The sequence below is a fragment of the Vigna angularis genome, chromosome 1 (assembly GCF_016808095.1).
Source record: "Vigna angularis cultivar LongXiaoDou No.4 chromosome 1, ASM1680809v1, whole genome shotgun sequence".
In the NCBI taxonomy this organism is placed as follows: domain Eukaryota; kingdom Viridiplantae; phylum Streptophyta; class Magnoliopsida; order Fabales; family Fabaceae; genus Vigna; species Vigna angularis.
In genome coordinates this window covers 37,574,006-37,595,822 of record NC_068970.1, presented here as the reverse complement: position 1 = coordinate 37,595,822, position 21,817 = coordinate 37,574,006, and the positions used below count along the sequence as shown (strand labels likewise).

Below are 21,817 nucleotides of genomic sequence, written 5' to 3'. Positions count from 1 at the left end.
AGGGTTTAACTAGTTTTTGGCGTCGTTGCCGCGGATCAAAAATTTGTTCATCAAGTTTTTAGCGGCGTTGCCGGGGTTCAAAAATTTGTTCATCACAGTATCAGTTTGCTTTAAATATGGAAGAAGGGGGACTTTGGTGATGTGGAAAGTGTGCTATGTGTGCCTAGAGGGCACTTTCAAAGAAACAGGAATGGTGCAGCTGTGAACATCAGGAGAGCTGATCTGACTCCTCTAGCAAAGTATTGGATGGCATTTTCTCATGCCAAGATCCAGCCGTGCTCACATGTCTCGGATATTATTGTCAGCAGGGCGCTTCTTTTGTACTGTGTGCTCAGAGGGATGAGCATTAACATTGGCCATGTCATAGCCAATGAGATACAGGTGTGTGCCAACACTATGAACAACAAAGCACCCTTGGGGCATCCCTCTTTATTTACACACCTATGTGTGTAAGCTGAGTGAATATCTCTGCACCACCATTTGAGAGGCCTAGGAAAGCTATTGATGAGGCCTATTACAGATAGTATTGTGGAGATGATGAGGTAGCTCAACCATTACCACCACGTCGTCCTCATAGAGAGAGAGGATCACCACAGGGCCAGGCATCTGCAAAGCCTCAAGAGGCAGAGCCATTTCAGATGAGGGACATGTATATGTCTCTTATAGATGCTAGGATGCAATCCATTTACAAAAGGCAGGTGGCCACAGCTGAGATGATTATTGGGATGTATGATACACCCCCAGCACATAGGTGGACCATGGATGAGTTTCATAATGTGGTGGCGTGGCCAGAGGAGCAAACTTGGGAACAGATGCATGATGTTATGATTGTGGTTATGATGCTAACCAGGATATGTATTTGATGTATGTGGAACATGAATTAACTTGTGTGAGGTTTTGAACTCCAGAGTATTTGTTTGAATGATTGTTATTCTTTTGAAAGCATGAATGATTTTGCCCAGGTTTCTATGATTGAACTACTTGCTTACTTGTGTCACATGATCAAGGCCATTTTTTATTACCTTTTTTCTTAGCCAATGCATGATTTGTACCCAAAAGAAAAAGAGCATGAAGTGTTCTATTTTTTTTTTAACCTCAAGCCTTAAACATATCCTTTGTGAAAATCTTTACCTTCGGTTAAGTTGAGAATCATTGTGTGGTATTGATAAAGGTCTAAGTTTGGGGTTGATGGAAGAATTTAAAAGGAAATTAATGAAAAGCATTGAGCTAAGTGTTGATCAAGTATGAAAAAGAGAAAAGAAAATAGAATGCAAAGAAAGAAAAGCTCAATGTAAAAAGGGGAAAGTTGGGAATGAGTGAGATTGGTTTGTCTAAAGAGAGATTGTATTTGATTGATAAATTTATGAATGACTCTCTTAACTCAAGGATTTTGTGATCTTGAAAAACCAATTTTTCTTCTTAGTCCAACCACGTTACAAGCCATAAAAAGTCCTTGTGATGATACTTGTCTGTGAGTATGATTGATTGTGGTAAATGAAAGGCAATTTTGTTCTATGTGACATTGGGATAGTAGAGAGAAAGTATATACACCTGTGTGATTGAGTGAAACACTTTGTCTAGTGAGGAAGAGTTTCATGAATCCATGATTACATTTGTTCTTAGTTAATTGATCATTCATGAAGATAGCATCTGTGGGATATTATTTGATTATGTGAACATCATGATGAGTGATTACTAATCAAAGCATGTGCACATCTTGACTGAATTCTATTTGATGATTTGAATTGAGTAATTACTTGTCTTTGAAGAAAGAGTTTTGGAATGTGTTGAGCCATTGCATTGGTTGGTGGAAGATTGAGTTACATCTTGTTTGCTTGAGGACAAGCAAAGTTCTAAGTTTGGGGTTGTGATAACGGTTGAAATATTGTTATTTTTATACTTAATTTTGATAATAAATCAACCATTTTTTACTTAGAAACTTGCTTTAATTCATGTTTTTGCTTTAGTTTTGTGAATAAGAGAGTTGAAGGTGAATTTAATGGTTTTGTGCTAGATTCCCTTGATTTTGTAGGCTATTGGAATGATTTGAAAGAAGAGTTAAAGTACCGAATGGTTGGAATGCAGAAAAGTCAACCAGAATGCAGAAAAGTCAATCAGAGTGTAGAAAAGTCAACCAGAATCCAGAAAAGTCCATCAGTAAACCAAAACGCAGAAAAGTCAACCAGAGTGGAGAAAAAGTTGCGCTGAGAGGACATTGGCACAGAGCGCCAATTTTTGCTATCTCAAGCTTGCAAAAACTGCCGCTGAGCGTCATTCTGAAGTACCGCACTTACCGTTGAGCACCATTTTATTAGGCCTTGGGCCAATTTTCTATAATTTTTAGGAAGCTATATAAGGTTTTAGCCGAATTAGGGTTAGTATCTTTGGACAGAACAAAGCAAAATCACACTTTCTTCACCCCTTTGAGGAGGATTTTGGATGCTCAAGCTCTATTCTTCACCTTCTAGGGTTCTATCTTTCATTCTTTCATTATTTTTCATCTAGTTTCAGCATGTCTATGGTGAACTAAACCTTCATTGTTGTTGGGAAATCGATGTAATCCTTTGAAACTCTCATGTATTGAATTGGTTCTTTAATCTATATGCTTTCTTTCATTAATTGTGAGGGTTTTTCTTCTATACTTTATGCATGCTTTGTTCATGTTTTCATCTGCAGATTCCTGTGAAATCGGTTAGTGAATTTCAGGATTTGTACTCCACTGTATGTTTTAGCTTGAAGGGAGCTTGAAATTAGTTAGTATATTATGTCTTAACCAATTTTAAGTGTAGTATACTTATGGAATAGTTTCTGCCATTTTCTTTGTATTATGAAGGGAGCTTGAAACTCACTATTGCCCTCAAAACTGCAATCATGTTCCCTGGAATAGTTTCTGCCATTTTCTTTGTATTAAATGCTCTAATATGGAGACAAAAATGGTCTGGAGTAGTGCCATTTGGAACAATGTTTATTCACTGAACTGCACAATAAATAGTTAACTAAATTGTGAATTGAAAAATAGTTTATTGAACTGAACTGTAGTGTAACTAAACTAAAAAATAGTTCAGTTCAGTTACTCTGAACCATATTTTAGTTCAGTGCAGTTTTCCTGAACTGGTTTATAGTTAACTATAAACTTTCATAGTGCAGTGAACTGTGGTGCAGTTTGCCCACCCCTACATACAGTAGACGTCCTAACCTCACCAGCTGTTGGGGATGACACCACCAAATCAAACTGCATCTCACTCTCGGTCAATCCCAATTTCTCAACACATGCCTTCGAGATGAAGGAATGTGTTGCTCCCGAATCAAACAGCACACAGCAAGAAACACCAAACAGCAAGCAAGTACTGATAATGAGGTTACCTAAACTTGCTGCTTCAACTCCTGTCAATGCATAGACCCGTCCCACTGCTTGTGCTCGGCCACTACCTCTCGACTGACTCCTTCCAGCATTTGGAGGCCTTACAACTGCTCTCCTTCCCATATTACACTCACTCTCCACACGACCTTTCTTTCTACACCGAACGCAGAACTTTCCTCCCACCAGCTGAGGACATGCAGACTTGTAGTGAGGCCCTTCACAATTAAAACAGGTCATTGTTCCTTGCTATCCAAACTGACTGACCGGACCTGATAGTTGAGAAGATGAACTACAAAAGTCTGTAGAAGGTGAAGGCCGAGTATAAGGAGTTCTTCTCAGACTTGGACTGTTTCGGGAAGAAATTGGACCTCGAACGCTCTGCTGCAGCAGCTTCTTTTGTTGTTCCACCTCTAACGTGTTCTTCTCCAATACCTTAGCTCTTTCCACCATGGCAGGGAACGACTTAATGCACAAGCTGGAGACCAATAATTTCATATCACTCCTCAATCCATTCTCAAACTTTCGACACTGCCACTCCTCATTTATAGCCATAGTATTCAACCTCACCAAATGCTTGAACTTGTTGGTGTATTCCGATACCGACATTCCTCCTTGCACCAACTAAAGAAATTCCACCTCTTTAGCGAACCGAACGTTATCCGGGAAGTATTCCTCATAAAACTTGCTCCGGAAAACTTCCCAAGAGATGTGGGTTTGACTATCTTCTAATATTATCTTCATGCTGTTCCACCAGTGACTGGCCTCCCCAGTCAAAAGATACTCAGTATATGCCAGCCTATTGTCATCCAGACACCTCTTGACATTGTAGATCCTCTCCATATCACGCAACCACTGATCAGCCTCATCTAGAAAGCACTTTCCATTGAATTTGGCTGGGTGATGTTGAAGAAAGCTCTCTTAGCTCCATTCGGTCTGATGAGTAGTAGTGGAAGAAGACGCTCCAGCTGTATTCCTACTATTTGCTATTATATCCATGAGTTGCCTCTGAGTTACCTCTGTAGTCACTCTAGCAGCCTCCAAATTATGCAAAGCGACTGTGTATTGTTGTACCAACGCAGCATTTTGTTGTTGCAACGCTACTACCACCGATTCCAACAATCTGGTGTTCTCAGATGTATCTCGATCGGTAGGTGGAGGAAGAAGAGGTATAGGAGCCATCTTCTCTAATGAATCAGAGAAAAAGAACCATCAGTTTAATCTCAAGAGTTAGAAACACTAACTAACCGAACACTGAGTACACAGCAAAAGCATAGTATACTCATAACATACAATATTTCTAAGGAACAAAACTACTCTGATACCATTAAATGTAACATCCCAAAATATAGTATAAACCATACCATAGAATATTCACATATTAACAATATTCCAATTCAATTCTGAAAGCAAAGGGGTGCGTTCATGGCCGAACGGCCTTACAAAAATATTACAAAAACTTTAAGATTTACAAAACACGGTATAGACCGAACGGTTTACCAAAACTACGATCATACCGATCGGTTATACAAAATAAAATCCAACCTAACGACTGAACGGTCCTATGGTTCCGCTTTCAATTCCACTTCTTCCAGAGCCTCTTCCAGCAACTCTTCTCCTTCTGCTCACATCCATAGGATGATCATTGCAACAGGTAAACACGACCAAACGAACAATATAGACAGGACAAAAAACTAGGGTAAGCTTATGTAATTTAATTAATTTAGTAAAACCTATACTTCACATAAATCTAGCATAATTTAATATACAAACATGTAACATCCAATCATGCACTTCCAATCAAAATTACACGTCAAAACATGCAATTACCGACCACTTTACTCTGAGTGTCCGGATTGTATGAATTCTGTGTAGCTACGACGTTTTTGCACCCGGGTGATGTAAGTTGGGATGCCCTCAACAGCTACCACCCAAGGTTAGTCCATTCCGTCCAAGTTCACCTTATGGACTAGGATCTCCCGTCATTCTCACACATGACTTACTCCTCTCTACTTGAGAATGAGTAATCACAGAATATCAGGATAACCGCCAGCTAAGCATAACCACATTCATACTCTACCATTCAATAACCACTCATGAGATATTCCTCCCTGGAATACTCTTTCATTTCCATACCATTCCATTTATATTCCATAATACAATCAAACCGAACCAACACACACAGATCCCATCTGAAATCAAAACCGAACAATAACATTCCCCCAAAGACAAGACCGAACGTTTTGAATACTTTCTAGACTAACACAATTGAACACTTAGTGCAAGACCGAGCGATCTTCCACTTATACACAAAACAGGACCGAACGGTCCATTCTAGATAAGACTCCTCATAAGCCGAACACTATCATAAAAAAAAAAACGAACGCTCGTTGTAATATTTGAACGTTCACTGGTTACTCATCAATTACTACAAGACGTGATTTTACTAGACAAAACTTCTAAGAATGTAATGAATACTAAAGAATAAGTGTATTTTCGACTTAACCGAAAATTCTGATAAATATTTGTGAAACCTAAGAACTTAACCCAACCCTATAGGCTTAAACTGAATACTATTGAATTGGACTAAACACTCTTAGTTCAAAGATAGTAAACAATAGAGTATAATAGAAATACCGAGCGCTTGGTTCAAGACCGAGCACTACTAAGACCGAGCGCTTGGTTCAAGACCAAGCACTACTGAACTTAAATCAAAATGAAGGAAGATATATATACAATTACGCAATGCTTATTTTCAATGAAGGATAAAGGTAACATCTACGACTTTAAGTATTATAAAATACATTAACTAAATTGTTTAGGAAGCATAAAAAGGAAACTATACTCAGACCGAATGCTACTTACAAGTATACTAAGAGAAAACTGATCGGTCCTTAACTAAAATTCTCCACAGAAGAAGAATCTAGTACAGACCGAATACGCAAAGGAAAATTGAACGGTCAATAATGACTTTCGGTAACAACCACAGGATTATACAGAATTCTACATACATAAGAGCAAACCCTATATCATCCAGTTCCCATCATTTGTAACTCATACCCTCATATATACAAAACATGCACTGAAAATAACACTTCATATTCATCCATGGATCAAACAAACATACAACCATTCAAAACAAAAAAATCATAATCAAATTATATACGCTTCCCTTACCTCTAAAAGTAGCCGAACGTTCACAATTTGAACAAAATAGCTCACCACCAGATATCTTAGAATCCTACGATTCACGATTTGTGAAACTAAACCAAACAAAAGACCCGAAATTTACTTAGAATGAGATGATAAACCCATGCACCAGAATCTGGGTTTGCATGTGACAGAAACGAACGTTCTAAGAAGAGGAGTAACTCACCAGCTAAAAAAACCACAACTTGATCGATTTAAATGAAAGCTCTTGACGCCGGAAGAGTTCAAACGTTGCCTGATTGGTGATCGGAAGAAGAAAAAGATAAGAATTCTTAGAGGGAAGGTGGAGGAATCTAGAGAGAAGGAGGAGAAAATGGGGTTCAGCAGTTTTGAGAAGAAAGGTGCATGCAGAAAAGTGGCACGAAGTTTGAAATTTCTCCTTAAATACTACCGTCACTAAAATCGATCAGTCACTCAGCACTGCACACCTATCTTCCACTATCTAAAAATCTGAACCCTTTCATTGACACCTGGCTTCCACTAACTTGGGGTTTTTAAGGGTTCTGACACATTTGACCGTTACAATAGTTCAAGCTATCAAATGAAATGGATTTGAACAAAGTAAATTGATGTAACCGATTATACAACTTATGTTATTGATTAATCATGTACTTAAGCAAATTTTTAATCCAATTTCCATTTTAAATAGATCAACTCAGTTATCAAATATATAATGACATAACTTCTATTTTTAATCAATTATACAATTTATGTAATCGATTACTACAGAGTTGTTTGCCCTTGTTAAGCATACAATTATATTTGGAGAAATCTAACATATTATACACATTGTTAAATCGATTATTTAATCCAGAAATGACAATTTCAATCTGTTTAAAGCATGATTCATTTACAAATAATGAATTCATATATCAAGCACAAACACAATAACGATAAAGCAATTGTTATGTCATTTGTTGTGCAAGAAACTATAAAATTATTCTTTTGTTCATCATAAAAAACATAGATATAAAGGGTAAGTTTAGCTCCCCCTATCAACAAGCTGCATTATCTATAACATCATTTGCTCTCGTATAATAACACGAGTTATACGATCATCGCAAGTGGAAACCACAAAATGCAAGGATGAGCTAACAAAATAAACACCAAAACACTAGTACAACATTTATATCTCAATCGTTAACTCCTTACTACAATCACATCATTTGAAACAACATTAATACATAGTAAGACTATAATAAGCAATACAATAATAAACCATGCATTCCCTTTAAATGAAATCATGATCAAACCATCAACTCTACACCATCTGTCAATTAAAGGTAACTCATGTCAATACCAACCATCTTTATAATCGTATGTCAACTTCCATACTTCACTACACCATTCATGTTTCAAAATTAGAACGACTTGAGTGATCTTCCACCGTGGCTTAGAACCTATCTCCCCTGCTTCTCAAGACTTATGAGTAAAAGCTCCAAGTTGCTTTCATAAAAAAAAAACTTAGTATGAGCCAGAACCCTATGGACAAGACATTCATCCCTTTTCACCCCTTGGAAAGAGGAAAAGGGAAGCACTTGAATCTCAATCCCTTCTACTGCCCCTTATGGATAAAGAGACACATATATTCCATTGTCTCTTAAAGATGAAGAGATTCATCTTTCTACCATCTCGCAAAAGAAAAGGTACAAACCCTGATTAAGGAAATATAACAAGAAGACATACTCAAAGAAAACAACTACCACACCTCATGGTAGGTTCAACACCATCTTTATAACCATATTTATACCTCATGATAAGTAACTCCTGCGAATACCAACCATCTTTATAACCGTATGTCAACTTCCATACTTCACTACATCATTCATGTTTATCAAAACAAAATGATTCGAGTGGTCCTCCACCGGAGCTTCAAACATATCCCCCTTGCTCATTAAGGCTAATGAGTAAAAACTCCAAGTTGCTCCATCAACACTAAACTTAGCATGAGCTAGAACCCTATGGCAAGACATCCATCCTTTTTTACCCCCTATAAAGAGGAAAGGATGGTACTCAAATCTCAATCCCTTCTACCACCCTTTATTAACGAAGAGACCCATCTCTTCCACTGTCTCTTAAAGATGAAGAGATTCATCTTTCTAACCTCTTTTAAGAGCTACAAACCCGGATTAGGGAAGTATAGCAAGAAGACATAATCAAAGACAACCACTACCTCTTTTAGTGGTATTTCATTGTGTCTAGAATGAGTTGGGATGGAGATGTCTTGTGTCCAAATCCGGGATGGGTGTTTTTCCTTGCTTGGCCATTCCTTTTCTAAATTTTGCACGTGGGAACCACTTAGTGGGAAGAAAGAGAAAGCTATGAAATTAAATGGATGAATTGCAACGTAAATGGAGTGGGTGCAAAGAAAGAGAAAATAAAAGCGTAGGAGAGAGAAAATCCTTTATTAATTAAAATAAAGGGTGTATAACTTTTAAAGTTGAGTTTGAAGAGAGAGAATTTCTCTTTTTATTGGGGATGCCATGCAGAGGAGAATTAAAAGGTAAATTATTTAGGTTATTTTCGTTCTTAAAAACATAATATGATTTTCTTGTATGCTACGTTTTTTGAGATATAATTGAAGATGGGTTTTAATTAACACCTTTTAAGTTGGGTATCTCAGCAAGAGTTAAAGCCCAAATGTTAAGGCTCCATTATGAGAGGGATTTAAGAGTGATTAGGTTAGAATTAGCAAGGATTGCACCATAGCCACGTGAGAGGGAAAAGAAAACCCTAGAACCCACCATCACTCAATCTTTGAGCGTTGGAAAAAAAGAGTGAATCGTGAGGGAGAGACGCTGCCACAAGAAGGAGAGGCACTGTCACGAGAAAGAAGCTTCTTGCTAGGCAACTTTGAAGTCGAAAACTTTGGAGGTTTGAACCCCAAAAAGGTATGGGGAGCTGACTTTTTTTCCTTGTTTGGTTATGTATATGTGTGTGATACCCATGAAGTGAATGATAGTGTTCATAGTGTTGTAATGAATGTTTGCATATATGGTGGTTGTTTGGGTCTATCGAGTTTCTTTGTGAGAAGTGTTTCGGGTTATTTACCTTCTTTGTTTCCACCTCTTTACACAAGCGTGTATGATTATATTTCTCCTAGATATTTTTACTCTCTACAAAACTAGTGTGTGAAAGTGGGAGGGTGTGTGAAGTTTCAGACCCTTGGGTTTAGGTATTGCATGGCTGTAACTGTTAAACAATTCACAGGGAATAAAATACGATACTTTCATTTATTTTTCTGTTTCTTCTCAAATGAGGTACATTTTTTATAAGCAATATTAAATGCTTATACTTAAATAGGAAACAATATAAAACAGAAAACAACTTTAAATATTTAAAACTTATTCCTAATTAAGTGCAACAATAATTTAAATCTAAATTATATCTTCAACACTCCCCCTCAAGTTGGTGCATGAATATCAATCATGTCCAACTTGTTAATGACTTCTTCAAACACCTTTCCTAAAACAGCCTTTGTTAATATATCAGCAAGTTGATCTTCAGACCGAACATGTGGAGTTTGAATTACTTGATTATCTAGCTTTTCCTTAATAAAATGTCTATCCACTTCAACATGTTTGGTTCTATCATGTTGAACCGGGTTATGTGCAATCTCTACCGCAGCCTTGTTGTCACATAAAAGGTTCATCGGTTGTTCATATTTGATTCCCAAATCAGCTAGTACGCTTTTAATCCATAGTAATTCACAAATGCCATATGTCATACCTCTAAATTCAGCTTCAGCACTAGACCTTGCAACTACCTTTTGCTTCTTGCTTCTCCATGTGACTAAGTTACCTTCTACAAAGGTAAAATACCCTGAAGTTGATTGCCTTGTAGTTTTATCAATACTTCCATCTGCTTTTAACTTCACAGTGTATACCCATTTGCACTCAATTGTCTTTTTTCCACTTGGTAAAGAAGTTAGTTTCCAAGTTTCATTTTTGTGAAGTGCTTCCATCTCTATGTTCATTGCTTGCTTCCATCTAGGATCTTCTAATGCTTCCTGCACACTGTTAGGAATAGATACAGTGGATAATTGATCAACTGTTAGAGCATATGATTCAGATAATCTATGAGATGATACATAACTGCTAATAGGGTATTTCTGTCGGATCTGGTTCATAAACTGATTTTGGTATACCTTTATTTTGTCGTTCTGATCTTCTGATTTGTGTATTGTGAGTGTTAGAAGAAGTTGGGATGGAAGAGTTTACAATAGGGACAGAAGTTACCTCAGTAGTAGGTTCGGGATGTGTTTCAGAACTGTCCGCATCAGGTGATTCTGGTATGTAAGGTAGACTTGGTGCCTCATTTTGTGAAGAATGACTTGCATTGAGAATATCTGTACTTGGAAGACCGGTGGAGACTTCAGGAGAAGGATTTTGATTTGGTGGACTGTCCATAATAAGAGGAGATGTTGGAGTAGGAGTCACAGGTAAAGGTAAGCATAATTCTTCTTCTCCAATATGACGAATCTCCCCCTGAGAAGAAAAAGAGGTGACTCCCCCTGAATAGAAAGGTTTAGACTCCCTAAAGGATACTTCAAGTGTTACATTCATTTTGTGAGTTTGAGGGTCAAAGCAACGATATCCTTTTTGGACGTCAGAATAGCCGACAAAGATACATTTTTTAGCACAAGGATCAAGCTTACCGCGTAATTTTTTTGGAACATGAACATAGGCAGTGCAACCAAAAACTCGAGGTTCAAGATTCATGACATGTGGAATAGAAAAGAAAGTTTCAAGCTTCTTTTGAGGGGTGATAAAACCTAAAACACTAGAAGGAGTGCGATTTATAAGATAGGCCGTAGAGAGGACAACCTCACCCCAATAATGGGAAGGGACATTCATGCCAAATAATGAAGCCCGTACAACCTCCAACAATTGTCTGTTTTTTCTCTCAGCTAGTCCATTTTGTTGAGGTGTATATGTACAAGAAGTTTGATGTTTTATTCCGTTAGAGGTGAAGAATTCAGAAAAGGATCCATTCTTATATTCGAGGCCATTATCAAATTGAAAAATTTGTATGGAAGTATAAAATTGTGTATGAACCATACGGTGAAATTTCTGAAAAACAGGGAAGACGTCATTTTTATGTTTAAGCAAAGAGACCCACATCATTCGAGTACACTCATCAGTAAAGGAGACATAATAATAAGAATGAGAAAACGAAGGGACTTTAACAGGGCCCCAAATGTCAGAATGAATGACTTGAAAGGGAATACAACTTTTATTCATACTGGGGTAAAAGGGAATGCGATGGCTTTTAGCCATTTCACAAGTAGAACATTGAAATTTAGAGGAATGACAATTTGAAAATAAATGGGGAAATAATTTTTGAAGATAACCAAAGGAAAGGTGTCTGAGTCTTTTATGCCAAAGCAAAGCAGCAGAATGAGAAGAATCTGGAGTGTTAGTAGCAGATGCTCTGCAATGCAAGTCAGTACCACCCTCAGAGACATCTAAGAAGTAAAGATTACCACGTCTAACACCATAGCCAAGAATCACCTTCGTCTGGACGTCCTGAAAAACACAAAATGTCGGTCAAAAAATCACATTGCAGTTAAGTTGTGATGTAAGTTGACTAACAGATGAAAGATTGAAATCAAGAGAAGGAACGACAAGAACGGAATGAAGAGTGAGAGTTTTTGATAGAGTAATGGTACCCTGACCAGTAATGGAGGCAGAACCACCATTAGCAGTGGTTATGGTGGACTTACTGCATGGGAAACAATGTTTTAATATAGAAGCATCATGAATCATATGATCTGATGCGCCAGTATCAATTATCCAAGTAGAATTCCTAGAGTGAGTAGAGAAAGCAAGAGTTTTACCTAGAATACCTTCATACACAACATTAGCTTGAGGAGAGGGAGAGGAGTCACCATCAGAAGAAGAATGGAGGGCGTTGGAGGAGATTTTTCTGCGAGGACGTTTGGTGAAGTCCCACCATGTTGGATAGCCGATGATTTCGTAGCAACGATTCTTGGATTGACCAGAATCACCACAATGAGAACATAACAAGGGTTTCGCAGAGGAACTATCCTTACGGTGTTTAGGAGGATAATTGGTAGGGGAAGAATGAGGAACTTGAGATAGTAGAGCTGAGGAATCCGAGGTAGGAGCAGGACGACCCATAGTGATACGTTGTTGATGTTCACGACGGACATAGGCATATGTGCTCTCAAGATCCAATTTTGGGTCTTTACGGAGAATCTCTCCACGAACTTGGTCAAAATCAGAATCCAAGCCGCTAAGAAATATGTGAACGCGCAGACGAGCCATGGAAGAATGCATCTAGACTACGCCATTCACGGTGGTTTCAGAAGAAGACATACGATGATCAATTTCTTGAAATATGGAGATTAGTTCGTTATAATAAGTAGAGAGGGGACGACCATGTTGTTTGGTGGAGAAAGATTGTTGGTTCAGTTCGAAGAGGCAAGTTTCATCAGATCCATCGTAGAATGTGCGGAGAGCTGCATCCCAAATTTGATGGGCAGATTCAAGGCGGATAAACCGCTGCATCAACGGGGGGCTCATGGAATCAATAAGCCAACTTTTCACCCGTTTATTCTCAGTAACCCAGTTATCATAGGTTGGGTCATCAATGGAGGGTTTCGCAGTGCCCCAGTGAGATACCTCGATTTGTTTCGAGCACCAATACGCATGTCCATTAACTGGGACCAAAGGGGGTAGTTTGAGTCATCAAGAATAACAGTGATGGGAAAAGAAGAATTATCTTGCTGAATGATAATATTGGAAGATGGGGTAGAGGTGTTAGACGGTGAGGAGGTGGAAGAAGGATTGGTCATGGCGAAGTTGGGAATTTAGGGATTGGAAACAGTGCGGAGATGAAGATAGATATTCCCGGAATTAAAAACACCTGATATGTTAAACAATTCACAGGGAATAAAATACGATACTTTCATTTATTTTTCTGTTTCTTCTCAAATGAGGTACATTTTTATAAACAATATTAAATGCTTATACTTAAATAGGAAATAATATAAAAACAGGAAACAACTTTAAATATTTAAAACTTATCAGTGCAACAATAATTTAAATTTAAATCATATCTTCAACATTTTGGGTTTTGGGTAGTAGATGAATGGGGTTCCTTTAAGATTTTCGTTGAAGTGAGTGCTTGTGTGAACGGGAGTAATTGTGTGCAGTGTGAGAAAATGTAAATGAAAGTGTGGATGGGGTAATGCAAAGCCTCGGACAATTGTGTTGTATGTAGTTTGGTTTCATTTTTTTCTTCACTGCAGGAAGTCCAAAACTGTGAGTGTGTAGTAATGTGGGTCTTACATGCAAGGAAGGGGAAAGAATTAAGAGAAGGGCATGGTGTGTTTAAAGGAGGTTGCATGAAAATAAATATTCCAAGGAGTGGTGGTGGGCACTGGACATATATATATATATATATATATATATATATATATATATATATATATATATATATATATATATATATATATATATATATATATATATAAAAGAAAACATGGTTTTGGATGTAGTTTGGGGTTCCCGTGAGTAAAGGAACCAAATTTAATTTGCATGGTTATTTCAACTTGCATGAGTTGGAGTTGCATTGTAATTGTATTGGGACCCACGACTTTTAATGAAGAAAGAGAAGTGAAGTAGGTGAGTTGACTTGGTGGAAGAATCTTACGTGAATGGAAAGAGAAGAACTTTAGTTTAGTATGCTAGTTTGGAAGCATGCAATATTTTTATAATTGTTTTATAATTGTTTTATTATTGTTTTGAGAATTTCTAGAAACATGCGGGTTTGCCGTTCAGTTGTGTAAGTATGATATTGTTTATTTACTGTGAAAATAAGTTTATCTTTGTGATGCGGGTGAAGTTAATCGAAGAATGGTAGAAGTAGCACGGGTACTTATTCGGTGAATCTTTTAGGGAATAGAATGGTTGGGATGTATATTTGTCTGGTGAAGTTCAAAAGGGTGGTGGAAAGCATATACTTGTTCGGGGAAGCTCTAAGAGAGTGGTGGGAAGTGGTGTACTTGCTGGAGAAACCTTCTAGAGAGTGGTGGGTGATGTCATTGTGTAAGGGTGTGATAAAGTGTATTTGTCTGAAGAAGCTCTTTAAGAGAGTGATGGGGTGACACTTAACCTTAAAGTTGTATGTAAGTAACCAATAGTGATTCAATATATATGGTGAATGGTTTCACCAAAATAGGTATGAGTGGGTGAGTGACCGAGCAAGTCTGGGTGTGATTTGGTTACTTTGACAAAATAATTGTATGATTATATGCGGGTAACTTTGATTTCTGATAGTGTAGTTGTTAATGAATTATTTTGATGACTTGTTTCTGCTAGCTCACCTTTGCATGTTGTGGTTATGATTTCCACCCGCAATGATCGTATTATTACAGGAGTAGATGTCGTTACAGGTTTAGCTAAAGCGAAGTTGAGCGACGAGATACATAGGAGAACTATGGGATTTGAATTTCAACACTAATAGTTTTGTAATGAAATTTTATGAACACTTTATAGTTACATTTGACTTATGAAGTTTTCTATATTCAGTTAAAATAAATAGAAGTTTTTACATAATTCGTATTTCGCAATGGTATCAGAATTAAGTTTTTAAAAATTTATGTAAACTTGTGGCATGCCAGAATTGGGGTGTTACACTTGTAACCCGTACAAAAACATCTCTCACATGATGGCATTCTCAAGACAATAAATACAACAAATACAACGAGTACAAAGTCAACCAAAACACATAAAATAAGTCAACTAGATACTAAATACACCCCTTTTTTTATATAACAACAAAGTCCATTAAAACAAAATAAACCTTATATATTTACCCAAGGGGGCCCCCACTGGGGTCCACCAACTTTCCTACACACTTACTTTCTGATATAATCTCTCTTCACTTCATTGCATCCAAATCACACACCTAACCAAGTGGACCCCACATGGCCCACCAAAATTATTCACTTTCTTACTCACATGAACTCTTGGTTCTTAGCTTTGCATACCTAATACATTCACCAATGATATTTTATTATGCACAATAAATCATGGTTCCACACTTCCATTTGTTTGAAGTCTCTAAACCCAGACACCTACCATAGGCCCCACATTGGTTAAATGAAATAGGTTTAATACATCATTTGGTCCCTAGTTTGAGGCGTTGTGTTCAAAGTTGTCCTACCTTTTAAAAAAGTTTATTATTGTCCCATATTTCGTTAAAAACGGTTCAAGTTGGTCCTTTCGGCTTACGGCGTTAAAAACATAACGGTGCAATGATGTGACAACTGTGATCTGTCCAATTTTTTATGACGTGGCAACTGTGACTCATTGATGTGGCAATGTTAATGTAAAAGGATAGGAGGACACCGTGAAACCCTAATTTCCCTAAGACCAAAAACCCTTGTGCCGTAGAATGAAACGTGCCACCACCAAACCCTCAGGTCGCCATCACCACCATCAACACAGACCTACAATTCGAAGCAAAGAAAAGCAACAAAAAACCCAAAATCAAACCCTAGCCACCATGAAACCCTAAATCGCGTTGTTAGTAATCAGGGCAAAATTTCCACCATGCATTGCGCCTCACCACCATTAAGCGAGAACCGAATCAAAATCCCTAACCTACAAACCAGAAATTCCAACCCAAATATGAACAAAAAGATCGCAATCGCGACACCTAGAAACCCAATTCACACCTGCAGCAAACCATAAACATACATAATCGCTACCCAAATCGCAGAAACCCTAGTTCGCAAGGAGCATCCATGGGCACCAACCTGCAAATTGCACAAGCCAAAAACGCAGAAACAATGTGAAGGTGAATCTCAATGTTTACATTCAGGTGTAGGTGTTCATGTAATGTGAAGGTGAAGCTCAATGTTTACGTTCAAGTGTTTATATGTAATGTTAAATTTAGTTTCCCCTTTGGTAAAAAAATGTGCAATGTGGTTCCCTTTTCAATTTAAAACTGTGTACTTTAGTCCCAAATGGATATCAACGAAAAACACATGAAATATATCTGTCTTAGTTTCCACCTCCACTCCACCATCTTTGTCCACCTCCACTCCACCATCCACCTTCTCTCCACCATTACTTTCCACCTCCAATCCACCATCTCTGTCCACCTCCACTCCACCATCCACTTCCTCTCCACCATTACTTTCCACCCTCTATTTCCACCTCAAGCCCTAACCCCCAAATCCAACAACAAGAACATCAAGTAAGTAGGCTAGAGTTAGCAACACTTACCTTACGTACGTACGCTCTTCAAATTTGACCTTCAAGGAATCACCATGCCACAGTGATTACAAGATCAGTTTCACCAGATTGTGAAACCTAGAAATCGCGATAGGATTCTTAGATAAGGATAATTTGATTTGGCCCATTTCGTTAAACATAGCTGACGTCATTATATTTTTTTTTTAATTTACACATTCAAATATATCATATGTGCCATGTATTCCAAAAACTTTACACGTATTCAGTTTTGGCCACAAAGGCAACTGCACTGTTATGTTTTTAACGTCGTAAGCCAAAAGGACCATTTTAAACATTTTTTAACGAAATATAGAGCCTAACTGAACTTTTTTAAAACGTAGGACGACTTTGAACAAAAACCCCATTATTTACTTTCACTTAACATATATTTCTCTCATTCACGTAATCTACTCTTCTCCCTCTACATTCATTAAACCTCTATTAAGAATATACACTTTCACTACGAGCTACTCTCCTCTACATTTACATGCCTCACATTCTACCCCATCACTCACTTTTGATGTAAGGTCTTCTCTTTTTTAAAAGTCCCTCCTTGCACTCATCCTCCTTGTTTAATCGAGTGAATATCTTGAAACAAATATGAAATATTGAAATAATCTCTTTTAGAGAACCTTTCTTTTAATTCATCCCACAATCTTTGGTATTTTCAACATATATAACATTTTTTGCAATGTGAAGAAAGGGTTTTGATAATCTAAGATAGAACCATCACGTTGCATCTTTTCCAAACATCAAATAAGAGGTGTTTTCTTTGAAGTTTCTTAATACTTCCATCTATAAACTTGATCTTGTTCTTGGAGAGAAGTGATTTTTTCATGTTTATGCTTCAAGAAAAATAGTTATTTTCATTTAAAATATGAGAGATAAGAGTAAGATTGAGATTTTTCCTACGATGTAGATAAAATGAGCTGGAGGGGTTTGCTGATGGCTCCATATATGTTTCATCGATACCAAAAACTAAAAAAGACTGCTACTAGTATGATCAGATATAAATGCAGTAGAGGCAGAACAAACAATGAACCTATAGTACCAATTAGAAATGGTATATGGACTTTGTGAAAGCAGTAGGAACTTTCATGGTTAGAGAAACCATGCAGAGCAAAAAGGAAAAAAAAAAAAAGGTAAAAAGAAAACTAAACTCTAATTAATATATGTGTATACATTTATGTACAATTAAAAAAAAATACCTAAGTTAATTAAGATTTCCGTAAAACCTAAAAAAAGAAGCAAAAAAAAAAAAGGAAAAAACTGAATAACTTGATTATTAAGTAATCCTAAGAGAACAAATAATTTGAATACAACTAATAATTTAATGTATCTTTTTTTCCCTTTTTGTAGTAATTAACATCAATTAGACCCTATTAAAATGATTTTGTTGTAATTTTTAATTTCGTTGCCTTTTTTATTTCCACCTAAATTTTACAGATAATTGATTTATAGCTGATCTTGAAAGAAACTGAGTCTATATTTTTTCTCATGGACTTTTTGTTACTATCCTTTGCTACATAATGAAAATATATTTTTAATATATTTTAAAACATCAAAATTGAGTTGTGAAAAAAATACACAGATAATTTTCTTACAAAACATTCGTAAATAATTCTATATCTTTATTTATATATAAAAGAGATTTTCTTTTCTATCCATCCTTTTTTTTTTCAATTTCACCATAGCTTTTTATTTAATCTTTTTCTTTTAAATTTAAACATTTTAGAATTAAATAAATAAAAACCATTTACGAAATTAATAAAATAATTTACAATAAAATTATAAAAATTATTCATATTTACTTTTATAATTATAATTCTATTAGTTTTTATTATTGTAAAAAGTGAACACAGTATATGTTATCATTAGCATATTTTGTAGAAAAAATTACAAAAGAATTTTAGAAAAGTCACAATTATTCATATAAATTCTTTTTTAAATAATATGCACAGAACTTTGAAAGTTTTCAATATACATATTCTTCTGTTGGAATAATACTAATATTTAGATTATGAAATATTAATAGAACAGTGAAAATAGTATTACAATATTATTATTTGCGTTGACTAGTTGCTTCCAGTTGGTGGAAGATTAAACCTAATAAACGGTGGCAAAAAAGTCAACATATATTTAAACGGGTTTGAAAGTAGCTAAAAATTAAAATTAATGGCTTCCATATAAAATTATGAGACTATAATGAATTTTGTATATATATGACAAAATCACTCCCTGGCGAAACTAAGGAGGATTGAATCGAAATGTGTCCAGACGGTCTTAGGTTCACACTTTTAGACGTCTAAGGCTTGCTTTCTTTAATAAGGATGGCTTTTAATATTTCATTTTAATTTTTAAAGCACAAATTTATTTATTTTTATTTCATTTTTAATGGATATAAAATTTGTATCGTATTTCTATTTCTATTTAACATCGGATACATTCGTTTCCATCCTTGTATTATTTTTTTATCATTTAATATTAATTATTTCTTTATGAGAAAAATAAAAGTCACCCTAAATTAAACATATGATATTATATATAAAAAAAGGTATTTTAAAAAAAAAATTCTTGTTTTTCTAAATGCTATTGAAATTTCTTTTCTTGTACACCAACAAATTTTATAATACATTATTGGAATTGTATTATATGTGTTTGAGTACATATTGACCACTTGAATTAAGATGTATTCAGATTAACTATAACTTATCAAGACAATACCATATGAGTTAGGTCATTAATGTTGGTAAAGCATGAGTTAAGAAGAAAGATAAAACATATTAGACAAAGTTAATCAAGGTAATTAGGCTACATGCATGAGGCCTATCCAGGTAAAATCTCATAATCATGGTATACATAGCATAGTACACAAGGTAAACTAACTACGTTAATAATTATTACATTTAATACTATTTGACGTCATTGGTTGATTTGAGCATCAAAGTGTCTTTTGTAGACACACCCCTCATTCAATCAAGAGGAAGAGTGACCTAAGAAATCTTGGTCTAAAGGTGTGAAGTTGGAGCTGTGAGCACGTTTGAAGTGAAGTTAAAGTCTTTACAGAGTATATTCATCTTTGTAAGAAAAATTGGTGCCCATCATGGGGTTGACATATATTCTATGAAGAAAAAGGTTATATGGTGTCTACTAGAAGCAAGATGGCTAGAGCTAAGGAGATTGGCCATTATTTCACTGAAAATGGCAATGTTATTGGAAATTCAAAGAGAGTTGTCTAAGTACAAGAAGAGAACCTCAAAAGAGATTGATGCGTTGGAAAGGGAGAACACCAAGCTGAGGAAAAAGGACGAGAGGATCAATAAGGGATAAAAGAAGGAAAACCTTGAAAGCACGACTTCAGTACATAAAACTACACCACAACTTTGCATAGTTAACGAAACTGGGGGGAGAGTGGTTACCATACCACTCTTGAAACTGAAGAGTGACTAATGCATCTCTTATGGTAGGAGGGAGTCGCCGACATCCATTCATTGACAACATCATGGATGTTCCCTTACCGCCAACTAGAAATCCCTAACTATGGATAGGTACGACATGAACATTGATACTGATGAACACATAGATGTTTATGTGACTAAAGTAATCTTGTATACCATTGAAGACGTGATCATGTGCAAGGTTTTTCCAACAAACCTTAAGGAAATGACACTTAACTTGTTCACATGTCTACCACCTTACTCTATAGACTACTTTGCTAGCTTGACTTCACGCTTTGGAATACAAGTTGCCATAAGTTGCCCTCATCACCTCACCTATTTGGCACTTGTGAATATAAGACAAGATAAGGGAGACAAGGTTGGATTCATGCAAAGAGAGCTTAAATCTACTCAGCTTTCATAATATACCCTTCTCAATTCATCTAGATCTCGAGTTTTGGAAGAAGCATTATAGGCTAACCTCTTACCACCACCCAGAAAGGCACAAGCACCCCAAAATGTTTATATGAAGAAGAACTATAGATATTATTAGATATATTATCTTTATCTTTTATATTTAGTTAGTTTTTTATTATTTCTTATTTGTATTTTGGGTTTACCTCATATTTCTTCTATTATAAATAGAGTACTCTATGTGTATATTAAACACAAGGGAGATTAATCTCATCCATAGTTTTTTCACTATATTTAACATGGTATCTAGAGAAAAAGGTCTTTTTGAGAAATTTTTTTTTTTCGTTTTGCCACTACACACGCTGCAGAAGGCGACGATGTTTTTTACCACTGCCACATGGTTTTGATCGTCTCCACTTGGCGGCCACCGTGCAATCAATGACCGCCCTAAGAATTTTGTAGTTCTCTACAATGTCTTTTTCACTGTTGTCTATTGTCCATTGTCGTTGTCCACTGTCGTACCTCGTGAGGGGGAGTCTGTTGCTATGTGCTTTGATGAATAAAGGAGGTCATTCTTTTGAAGAGTCAGATATTCCACCTTCATTGTCTGACATCGGCGAACCATCATTTTCATCGTTCACCATGAGGAAGAGTCTATTTTTATGTGGTTCAATCTAGTCCCTACATTCTATCACTATCAACCACTACATTCCCCATCCATTACTAATGACAATCTAGTCCTTGTAGTCTATCACTAATGGCATCCTAATTTGTCGTAGTTTATCGTTTCAGTCACATTGGTTGTCGTCTACTACCAATGGTAATCTCCTTTGTCAAAGTCGTCTTATTTGAAGTTTTGTGATTGTCCACCATTATGCAATATTATTCTCTATAGTTTTAGGATTTATTTCTCCTTTTTGTCTATGGCTTCTTCTGTTGTTGTGTCTTCTGCCCTCTCTTCTGTCACCAGTGTGTTTGACTGATCCATATATGTTTTTTATCAAGTGGAAAATATGGCTTTTGTTAGTTTATTTATAACCATGGTGGCTCTTCAACAATGACATCTTTATCCACTGGATGTCAATATGCATTCCTCAATGATGATTTGCAAAAAGAGATTTATATGG

At 36.2% G+C, this 21,817-nt stretch overlaps 1 protein-coding gene across 1 annotated transcript; it reads right to left on the bottom strand.

Annotated features, from left to right (window-relative positions):
- Positions 1-3,136: 3,136 nt before the first annotated feature.
- LOC108327341 (uncharacterized) lies at positions 3,137-3,967 on the bottom strand. The gene is made up of 2 exons (XM_017561058.1): positions 3,631-3,967; positions 3,137-3,576 (listed from the first exon to the last, which is right to left on the bottom strand). The coding sequence occupies exons 1-2, from the start codon at positions 3,965-3,967 to the stop codon at positions 3,137-3,139; spliced, it is 777 nt and encodes a 258-aa protein (XP_017416547.1).
- Between the last annotated feature and the right edge of the window lie 17,850 nt (positions 3,968-21,817).